At 31.9% G+C, this 12113-nt stretch overlaps 1 protein-coding gene across 1 annotated transcript; it reads right to left on the reverse strand.

Moving 5' to 3' along the window:
• Window positions 1-16: 16 nt before the first annotated feature.
• Window positions 17-11931, reverse strand: LOC116772208 (uncharacterized). The gene is made up of 12 exons (XM_061521201.1): window positions 11502-11931; window positions 11126-11336; window positions 10696-10819; window positions 10521-10627; window positions 10057-10254; window positions 9437-9643; window positions 8896-9362; window positions 8495-8792; window positions 8044-8283; window positions 5669-5859; window positions 3849-3984; window positions 17-429 (listed from the first exon to the last, which is right to left on the reverse strand). Exons 1-12 carry the CDS (start codon window positions 11711-11713, stop codon window positions 127-129), a joined length of 2694 nt encoding a protein of 897 aa, XP_061377185.1. The 5' UTR covers window positions 11714-11931; the 3' UTR covers window positions 17-126.
• Between the last annotated feature and the right edge of the window lie 182 nt (window positions 11932-12113).

The following is a 12113-nucleotide window of genomic DNA, read 5'->3' on the forward strand; positions in this document are numbered from 1 at the left end:
ATAATAAACATCAGAATTATATCATAAATATTTTATTAACATTTCGTATTTAAAAAATAAACAACATATTTTTCGATACATACAAATGGTGTAATATCGTACAATATATACAAACAGTATTCACTATCATCTCTCGACGGTTGATCGGGGTGAATTATTCCTCAATAAACTCACGTCAATCTCCCAATTGTTGGATAGATCGTCCAGGGCTTGAAGCAGTAATCTCTGTTTCTGATTGTTATTTTTAAGGTCGTCTACGTGAATCAGTCCGAGGTATAATGATACTTGATGTAAATATTGCAGTCTTTTGAATATAGAATCTCTGAAGCCCTTAATTTCCGTCCGACGCCAATATTTTAAGTTTCTTCCGATGACTGTTACTACATGTTCTTTAATATCCTTCAGGCACGCTCTCTTCTCGAATATTGGCTGAAACAAATGTGAATAGTTTATTTTAATTTACAAAAAGCATTCGAAATTCAAAAATTGATGACGAAAACATAAGTTTTTTTTTTACTAAGTTACTATATGTAAATGCTGTCATACACACACATAAATAATTATTTATTTATTTTTTAACAAATTACAGACGTATCTTAATATAAGTATGGGTCCCGCTGTCGACCTGGATTAACTTATCTTGACGGTCACATTTAATGATAATAAATTATGTGAATAATCTCTTCATGCTATTTAAGCTTATGACGTTTAAATTAAATATATATATATATATATATATATATATATATATATATATATAATTATCAGAATAGAGCATAAATGTTTTCAAATATTTAATGTATCATTTAGTTATATTATGACACAAATATATAATATTCAATGATTCCGTATTGCTGTATTAAATTAGCGTAAAGCAATCAATAGTCGGAGGTTTGTTTGTGTACGAAAAAATAGAGATGATGTTCATATTTGGCCTCAAAATAAAATGTGTCGAGTGCTGATATGTTCTCTAAGAGTTGTATAAAGTCGTAATAGCTTTGTATCAAGATAGTGACCGAAACTCGGTTTTTTATCAATGGTGAGGTAATAATAAGACATTTTAAATATAAGTTAGATTTTTCGATACCAACACAGCAAATAGTTTTGTTTTTAAAAAGAGAATATGCTTATTAAAAGTTTCTCAACTTTCAAGAATTCTTTCTTAAAATCGTCAAGACGTCACGAAAAAGTATTAACGCAACTAAGACATAAAACATCAAATATGCTCGTTAAGAAAAAACACTTATTTATTTAAAAAAAAAATACTTTTCTTTCCAAAAATATCTCCGTTAGTAAGATCTGAAAGTCCACGTGTTTTCCACTTGGAATATTCGTATATAACATTTAAATTCTTATGTTCAAAGCCAACGAAACAAGATAATATTTGTAAATAAAATCAACGTGCCCTATCATTACTGTTAGAGATTTTTTGTCAACGGAAATCTGTTTTTAGCTATATTGAGATATTAAAAAACCATTAAATAGTTTGTAACACAGAAAAGTACTTGGTAGCTTAACTAATACCGGTGATGGACACTATAGTATTAATCAATACCATTGCCATATCAAATTCTGCGAGTGCTGTAGTGTAATCCTTTAGTGCGATTTAAATAATTCTATTTAATGTTGCCGATAAAATAATTTGTAGATATCACAATTGTTATCACCAATTATCTCTTTTCGATGACCTTGATTAAAATACCTACAAGTCCCTAACATTGTTGACTTGTCAATATGTTATGGCTTTATGGCTAGTGATTACTAGCTGTTACCAGCGACTCTATGGGCGTAAAAAAAACAAAAAAAACAATGAAAATTTTTTTAAGTACCGCATTCGCCCACCCCCCCTCCTAACACTTCTCCCAAACTAACCGTCGGGGTCGGGATCCTGGTAAAAGTCGACTAATTTACTCCTTATTACACCAGCTGCCTACCAATAAAAGTCCCGTCAAAATCGGTCCAAACATTTCAGACATTGTCCGGAACAAACAGACTGACGGACAGACAGGCAGGCAAAATTTGAAAAAAATGTTATTTAGGTCTACATATCATACAGATATTCATATGCATGAAGTAAAAAAAGTTTCAATATTATAAACAGACACTCCAATTTTATTTATATGTATAGGATGGAAAGATTTATTATATTTTACGTTTATCGATACTATATAGCTTTGAGGAATCTTCACGAATTGACATAATATTACGTATGTGTTCCAAATAATATTTTATTTACTTAATATCTTTTCTTTTGTATTTTATAAAAAAAAAATATTTAATGTATTTCTCCATATAAAATTTCAGTGTATTACAACCATGTTCATACGTAATCTCGATCACCTTAAGAAACGTACGAAGTTTTTATTTCACGTACATATTTATACATAGAAATCTAAAACTACATGATTCAAATAAACCAATCTCAATATTTGCATGCTAAAAATTATTTCTTAAACATAAATACGAAGAAGAGTTCTTGTCCACAATGATGTTATTGAAAGTCCAAACAAATATAACATCATTTCACTATTTTAAGCTCTATGGGAAAAACAAAACAATGCGCTTAAGTAATGCTTTTAGTATTTTATATACATGATATCAAATACAAATGAATATTTAAATAGCTAGCTTTTGCCCGCGATTTCATATTTAGAATTGTGTTCAGAGACGAACGATCAAAGTGTGCCGAAAATAAAATCTATGGTAACCAAAGGACAACGCCATCTATGGTCTGTTTCACGTAACTTCATACAAGATATAATAATTAGTCTGCCGTGCTCACGAGGAAAAGACGCGGAAAACCACACTCGGGTTAAAATTACAGTTAAGTTTTTTTTTTAAACAACACATTCGTCCACACAAATTTTAGGCGACTAATATTATTTAATTATAAAGTAGTATAAAGCTTTACAGAAATGTACATAAATTGTTTTTATGAAAAACGGCATTTTCTAACATATTCATAATTATTATTACATGTCTCAATGCAATTTGCTTTTGTAAAAATACCCCTCTTCCACAGCCTTTAAATAGACTTGAAACAGAGAAAATTATCCGCGTCTCATTTGACATTATGTCAAAAGAATATTTAAAACATTCTCTAGTAATCAAATATTTCTTTAAATTCATATATTTAATACATATAATATATATTAATTTTCACGATGAGACATTTGCTTTTACAGAGACTACTAAGTCTGAGGATTATATATATATATATATATACATATATATATATATATTTTAATAAACACACGCCGCACATAGATTTTCATTCATAAAATTAGTAAAATAATGACATTTTAATTAAGAGAAAAGAACACCAGAAGTAAAGTAACCGTTAATAGTTTAAATTAAATCAGACTTACTGGGTTTTGGATTATATGGCCATTAAGTTACTATATACATGTGTATAAATAAATTAATCTTGGAAAATCTGTAACCTAAGAACGGCTTTACTATTATTATTTTTATGTCAGAATTATAACCTCGTAAAAATTTTTTTATAACAAGAATCAAGATCAAGAATTTAAGAAAACCTATCAAACGCCTTTTTAATCTCATTCCTAAGCACTGCTTAAACAACTGTCAGTTATTTGACAAGTTATCTGTCACACTTCAGTGTAGTTTCCAAAGATCGGATAATTATAACGTAACATTATATTTGGTTCAACTAGTTATATGTCGTTTGAAAACAACAACTTTGTTCATATAAATGCATGGTTTGCATTTACAGCGAATTAGGTAAGTAGTAGACGTGGGTATGGATTTTAATTGAGTATAGTCCTTGACATTTACATGACAGGTCTTTGGTAATGTATGTTAGTATCATAACATATAATAGTCACCTTGCTCTGAGAACAGAGTCGCAGCCTCACTGACAGTCTCGCCCTAGCATCCATGGACCGCAGCGCCAGGGCTGCGGCGCCGGCACACGACAAGCGCACCCCCTCGGGATACGAGCGGCTGTCTGAATCACCTGACCTGAGTAACAGTTCTTTATTAGGTAGGACATATTATGTATATAATGTAATACATACAAACGTTCCAAATAGATATGTTGAATATATGTTCAGCCATGAGGATATTAGGCCTAATATTCGGTGAAAAATGTTCTGAAACGAATATTCAGACGACTTATTCGGATAATTTTGATCTTGGCAAGACGTCATACCCAAATGCAGTAGTAAATTTTATACGTGAAAAAGACTGTGGAATAACAGCGGGCTGTATCATTGTACATTTCTGACATCATCAGTACAGTGAAGCTACAAAATCTATAAACGTGTTAGAGAAAGTTTTTAAATTAAGGTACTGAATCTATTACAGCTTTTTGGAGAAATCTAAAAGCTCACCAGCTCCTCTTTTACATCAATATCTGAAGTACCTTACGTTACAAAACTTCTAAAACATTTAAGTAAGCCGGAAGCTAAATAAATGGTCCCTAGTGTCTATGAAACATTAGAAATATAAAAGAACACACAGATTCGCATATACCAGAGGACAAATATTACATTGGCCATATTGTTAAATCTCAGATGCTGGCTGAATTTCTTCTTTGTAGAAAAAAAAAAATGTGAAGATATTAGGACTGTTGCATAAGAGATAGTACATAAGTTAGTATGTTTTTTATTATCAAATATTTTGTTCCTACAGTTGCCACAGATAAGAGACCACAGTATTTCCCTGTATTTACGAATGTTAAACATATACCATACGTTAATACAGCCAAATACCTCGGCATGACTTTAGACGCCAAGTTGCGCTCGAAAGCACACGTCAAGAAGAAAAGATCGGAACTAAAAATACGTTACCAAAAGATGTAATGGCTGCTTGGGAAAAATTCTCCTGTATCAGTACACAAAAAAGTCCTAATATATAAACAGGTATTGATCCCAGTATGGGCTTATGGTATCCAGCTATGGGGCTGTACCAGTGAAAGCAATCGCCAGATAATACAACGCTTCCAAAACAAAGTGCTCAGGGATATTGTCAATGCACCCTGGTAGATTTGTAACTGTGATCTACATAGAGATCTGAACATGGACGTCGTAGATCAAGTCATACAAAAATATGCCGAAGCTCACGAAAAGAGACTTCATCATCACATGAATATCGAGGCTCCTTGATACCACTAATATAGTAACAAAACTGAAAAGAACAAAGCCGTTTCAGCTAGTGTAGTGTTTTTTATTGACAAATAAATGCAGTGATGAGTGCTGCGTACTAAGAACATATGAACAAAGTGTCTTCGCCTTAACAACGACTAAGTACGTATTATTGGACACATTCTTAGAACATATGTTAATATAGTAATTTAGGTCAAATTTATTTACTTATTAGCCAATAGGCTAGATTGTAAATTAAATAAAGTATTTTATACTGTATTAGAAATAATATTCCTACAATTACAACACAAACTTCTTATCATAAAATTACACTATTTATATATTCGGTAATTACTTGATAAAACCGAATATTTGGCTGAATATGAACATATACGCCGAACTTCAACAACAAATATTCGATCAAACGTTCTCCGCATTCCTATTTGCTAACAGCACAGATGATCTCTTCAATATTTATCAATCATTCAGACAACAAAAAAGGTAATTTATTAGAAAAACCAAACAAAATACATATACGTATGTAATATATAATCTGTTACCCGTCCGGTTTTAAGACGAACAGCGCTGGGTATCTATGCGGCGTGTAATGCGCGGGAAGGTCATGTCTCAAGGCGTCGATGCGCGCCACCTGTACACTCGCCCCCGCAGCTGACAACGCACGGGACGCGCAAGATACGGCTCGCGACGTATGCGCACTGCACGCACCGCCGCATACAGATAATATTGTCAACTGTACACAAATAATAACATTACTAATAAGTAATTAAGTCTTGATGTCCAATGATAAGTACCGCTAGTTTTATGGATAAGTAATTCTTTAATATTACATAGAAATTATTTATCCAATGTTTCTATATTACATATACAGGGTGTCCCAAAATGACCACGTCCCAGTCACACAGGAGTTAGATGAGCTCGAGATCTATCAAAAAATCACTATTTGACCTCCGTAAAAATATCACGGTTTTCGTGATATTGGCACTTTTTTAATTTTTTTTCGATTCTTTACCTTGTGTCGGATTTTCTGCTATTGTTGCCTGGAATAGCTTCGGATTGTTGTTTTTTTTTGTTCTGACATCTTGAATAGCTTATCCAAATATTAGAATTATTATTTTACCGAGAAGAACTTTAATTTCAACTAAAATAAATTGTTTTACTGTGACCCGTGACCTTGTGAAAAGACAAACACTAACTTTGACTAGCTGCTGTGAAAAAAAAACTGTATGACACCGAGTTTGCATATAATTTTAAAAAGCGGTCCACTTAATGCTGATTCAGGAATGGTAAAATACTTGTGAGTTTTTTGGCAAAAACTTTGACATTTAATTTTTTTTTTTCATTAGGGCCCTATTAGTACTAAGTGCGGAATAAAACAATAAAATTGTTAAAGGGAATTAATATAAGAAATTTTTAAAACAATACCAGCATTTTTTTATTACAACAAATGTTCGAACTGCCTGCCGCGTACTCTAACACACAAACGGCATCTTTTAAGGAATGAGCTCCTGAGACCCCTCAAACTTTTTTGCCAAATTTCTCGAGCAGCTTTATTTACACGTAGCTGCAGTTCTTCTTGTGTCTGATAGGTTTGGAATAAACTTTGTCTTTTAAGCATCCCCAATAGATAAAATCTAGGGAATTTAGATCTGGCGATCGCGGTAGCCATAAAATTGGTCCCAAACGGCCGATCCATCTTCCTGGGAACGTTTGGTCGAGGTGTGCTCGGACGTTGCGAGTATAGTGGGCTAGCACCCATCCTTTTGAAAAAAAGTTCGTCCTTGAAAAAATTGCAGGTACCTTTTGAAATTTAAGATCGGAGGCAGCACAATAGGACCTATTATTTGGCCATTTAAGATAACAGTCTATAAATTTATCTTAAACTGGTGTTGGGCCCGGTCTTCTCCCATCTCGTGTGGGTTTTCCAACTGCAAGCTAGGGATGTTGTGAAGGTTTAAATAACCATCTCCTCGACATGCGGATTCGTCGCTTCACAACATCATATTAAAAAAGTTTGGATCTTCTCTATGCTTTTGAAGCATTCATTTTTTAAGGACGATCCAGTGCAGGTGCAGGTGCAGGGTGCGGGGTACAAGAGGCGACCGATAAACCAATCACGCGCCGGCGCTGGGCTCGTATCCTATCGCATCGCATCGTATACACTAAAAAGATCCAAAGGCTAAGAAGTTTACTATCTGGCATTCAAAGATTAAAACTAGGGCGAGATAACAAATAAGAGTCATTATCTCCACTTCATTTTTATTAACTGAGTTATTAACAACAAATTGTACTGTGGTAAGTTCAGATAATTGTATTTTTTTTGTTTAAAACGAATTTGACCAAGGGGGCCTTTATGAGGAAAAAAAAATGAATGTCATAGTTTTTGCCAAAAACTCACTAATGTTCTACCATTCCTGAATCAGCATTAAGTAGATCACTTTTTAAAATTATTTGCGAACTCGGTGTCATTTCACACCGCTTTTTCTCACACCAGCTAGTCAAAGTTAGTGTTTGTCTTTTCACAAGGTCACGAGTCACAGTAAAACAATTTTTTTTTTTTTGAAATTAAAGTATTTCTCGGTAAAATAATAATTCTAATATTTGCATAAGCTATTCAAGTTGTCAGAACAAAAAAAATTACAATCAGAAGCTATTCCAGGCAACAATAGCGGAAAAATCCGACACAAGGTAGCGAATCGAAAAAAAAGTGCGACTATCACGAAAACCGTGATATTTTTACTGAGGTCAAATAGTGATTTTTTGATAGATCTCGAGCTCATCTAACTCCTCTGTCACTGGGACGTGGTCATTTTGGGACACCCTGTATATCAGATACGGTAAGGTATCACTAAAAATTATATTTATGTATAAATTTTATACAAAAACAATGTAATATATATACTATTATAGTACCCACCACTCCGGGAGTCCTAACGACTTTCCTAAATGTATGTGTAGTTAAATCTATAATATGTACTGCCTTATCTTCTCCTCCATCGGGTTCAGTATCTCCATAGGCACCGAAGTAGTGAGTGTTCTTAGCGTCTCCCACGTGTGTACGGAGAGTTCGCTTAAGTTTCTTTTGGGTGAAATTATATATGAAATCACGTATTGACTTTGCGCTGTAATCTTCAGACAGAACATACTGGCTCTCTTGCTGCAATTCAAAATAAATCATCATATTTCTACTCTTTGATGTAAATATATGATAATACTTATTATATCAAGGGATAATAATTTTTTTTTAGAGTCGAATCTTTGTAAATTGAATCAACCAAAAATAAGAGTTCCACTATTATCATAAATAAATTATTATTATTTTACTAATTAAATAATTTCTATATAGAAAAAAAATTTATATATTATACCTTACTATCCAAAATGACAGCAGCTGTCATGTCCTTTTTATTTTTAATATCAATACCAAGAGCCTCAGCAAAGTGATAATTCCGAATGCTGTCAACGGCTATCATGTACATAGTGAAGTTAGTTTTACATCCCAGTCCATGCAAATGTGTTATTTTACCGTTGGATTTACTTGGCATTATTTGTGGACTAACATCATTAGCAAACTGCAATATATTACAGAAATGCTTCATATTGTCCTGTACAAGATTTTCTGATGAGTAGGGATCATCTTCTGCCGGTTGCATTGTTGTTTCTGTTCTAAAAAATCATAAGGAACTTCATTAAGAAATGGTTCGGACAAACTATTATGTAAATATTATAGTAATTAAAAATATATAGAAACATGTAAACAATGACATACTCTTGATTGTCAGTCTCAATTTCGCTTAACTGCTCCTCAAGAGTTTGACATTTTTCAAAGTATTCATAAAAGCTTTTCTCAGCTGGCAATGATTTGATAGCGCTTGATTCACACTGCTCCAGAAAACCTAATGTTGACCACAATGCTGAATTTTCATTAGATGTCTCAATTAATTTGGATAAAGCCAGTCCTTGCTTGAGAAGATAATTAAATATTCCATTCTTTTGATTCTTTTGGGTCACATTGCTCCAAGGGTATTTGTTATTTTGTGATATCACCTCCTTTTTGTGTATCGGAGACATTTTTTTGACAGGTTTTTTAAATTTGTATTCCCTACAGAAAAAAAAGTTCTTCTGCTGATATAACAGGTACAGTCTTTGTACCTGTTGCAACTTTATTAGTTCCGATGTCCATTGATGACTTTCTTTGTCTTTACAATTGTTATACTCCATAGCAACTTCGCGAAGCTGGGGAAATTTTAAAAAGAAACAATTAAAACACGAAAAAAATACAATAAAATAACAATGTTCAATGTACTTACTAATGAATACAATGGCAGCTGTTCATACAATGGATTTAATGGTGTGAATAATATTAACATTGGGTTACCATCAGCATATCTTTCAAAATTGAAAGACTTCTTCCACAATGGAATGATTCTGGCAACAGGTTGAGAAAAATTCTCTAGAACCCAGTGCATCAAATACGTCTCATTCCATGACTGATTGCCATCTTCTGGTCTATACTCCTGAAATGAAAAATATTAAAGCAATTTTTATTAAAAAAACATAAACATTGATGTACTATTTATTAATACAGATATATTTTATGCTATACAAATACAAGTAGGAGGACTTAGGGTAAAAGTATGTTATCTAAACTAATTAAATACAACATGCCATGGTCAAACTGAGATAACATAATATTTACAAAATTTCATAATACTGACATTATAATAATTTTTGTTTTTAGTGCTATTACATCATATTTGTACAGTAATTCCATGTATATATACAGTACAAACTTGTTAATTTTAATTAGAAAATCAAACACCTTGTCCTTTTTGAATTAATTACTAGAAGTTGTAATCTATGCTAATTTATTTTATTTTAAAATACAAAATTATTTTTATTTTAAAGACTCTAAATGAAATTGTACAACCTTAGTATCATTCCATAACATGAGTCTGGCATTAGGTACACTTTCAACTCCGAGGTCCATTGCTAAATCGTTGGATGTAACTGTCGCAAAACATATTTCACCAATAGTGTCAAATTCTCGCGACTTTAATGCCACACTGTACCACACATTGTAATACCTAGAAGTCTCAGTCAGTGGCGTAAACCCTACAGCAACAGCCTGAAAATAAGAAAAAATTAAATTAAATTAATCTTTTTTTTGAGTTCATTTGAATCTAGAATCGTAGAAATATGACAATGTGGATATATATAACCTTTTTTCTTCATACATTATAACATAATTTAGAAGGAATTCACTATATAGTTTTTTTTTTTGTAATGTTTTTATGGCTCTGGTTATGAATCCTTTTGAGCCTAATCATTATATAGAGTTAATAAAGATTGCCAATAATAAAAATAAAAATGAGTAAAATTTACAACACTTACATCACATTTAGACAATAAATTAACCAAATCTTCAGTGTTTGATACTCTTTGCAAAGGTCTCATGATTAATTCCAAAAAATTTACCATACTCTCTGCATTCCTAGGTCCTGAAATAAAAATTGTTTTAACAGAATTCTCAAATTATAAATTACTTAATTACATTTTTATGGCATACCTTTATATAAAACACCTCTAGAGGTGACAGTGTAAGCCATTAATATTGGCCATGATGGTATTTTATTATGTTGCAGTCTGCATTCACTGCCTGGATTCCAACAGTTAATAGCAGAAAAATGAACCTTAAAATAATTGTACAAGTACTCGGTTTAATATGTACATAATATTTTGGATCACTGCGTTTAGAGGCATATAAAAAGTTATACAAATGATTCTTGATTGTAATCATTGCTTGACAATCATCAGTACAATGAAATTTTAGCCACACCAAGAAATATAAACAACTATGTATGTTGTATGAGATATTCTTACCTATCAAAGGATTAAATACAAAAAGGTTTTTGGAGAAAATTTTGTGCATTATATTTTATATTTTTATTATTAATCATAAATTCTTGGATACATAAGGTTAGTCATTGGGAACTTACTCTATCACTTAAAATATTAGCAGCCTTTTCAAACTCTCCTCTCACATATTGTGACTCAGCATCCCAGGGTGCATAGTACATAACAAATGAAATATCTTCAGAATTTATAAGAGATAGGGCATTGCTTAACTGACCCCTGTACCAATCAGATACTATAGAGTCGTGATTAAAAAATCTTACTGCCTGAGGAACTTTGGACGTTTTAGAAGGCCTGAAATATATATACAATACAGTAAAAAAAAATTACAAGTTTAAATAAGAAGTTGCAACATTAGGAGGACAATTAACAAAACATGTTAAGTATGTTCATAGAAAAGTTTTAGAGAAAACTACTGTTTTTATATATTTACAATCACATAATATTTTAGAAACTTACGTATTGTGTAAGGCTCCATATGTAGTAAGTGCTAATGCAATACAAAATACCGCCTCTTTAACCAACATTTTCAATGTTAACTCTTTATTATTATTATCCTGTTTTGCAACTTGAGAATTTTCAGGGGAGTCTCGGTCATTGCTAGTAAGACTCTGTTTACTGTTTAATGACGTGACCCGAGAAATATCTTCAGTGTCCGCCGTTGGAAACATTACACGTCATTCAATAACATTAAAATACTCCTAAAATTTACTTGTATATTATTACATAGTAACCCGGGGCTAGCAAAGAATACATTCAAAATCTTAGTGTGTTCAATTAAAAACTTCATAATAATTATGTGTTACAGCATTTGATTAATAATATAATGAAACTTTTTAGAATTCAAATTCTTATAACTATGTATCCAGATTTATATTTTATAATCACTTTGACATTGACATTCTGATTACCTATCTATTTGACATAAAATGTTGTAGTTCGGCACGCTACTTTGAAAATAAGTACCAACTTGGAAAAAATAGACACGGTAGTAAAAAAATTACTGACCATAAATTTAATTATTATAAATATATTTTATTTTCCCAAGTTTTAAATTCAATGCTGCCAATT

This window comes from Danaus plexippus, chromosome 8 (genome assembly GCF_018135715.1).
Source record: "Danaus plexippus chromosome 8, MEX_DaPlex, whole genome shotgun sequence".
Taxonomy (NCBI): domain Eukaryota; kingdom Metazoa; phylum Arthropoda; class Insecta; order Lepidoptera; family Nymphalidae; genus Danaus; species Danaus plexippus.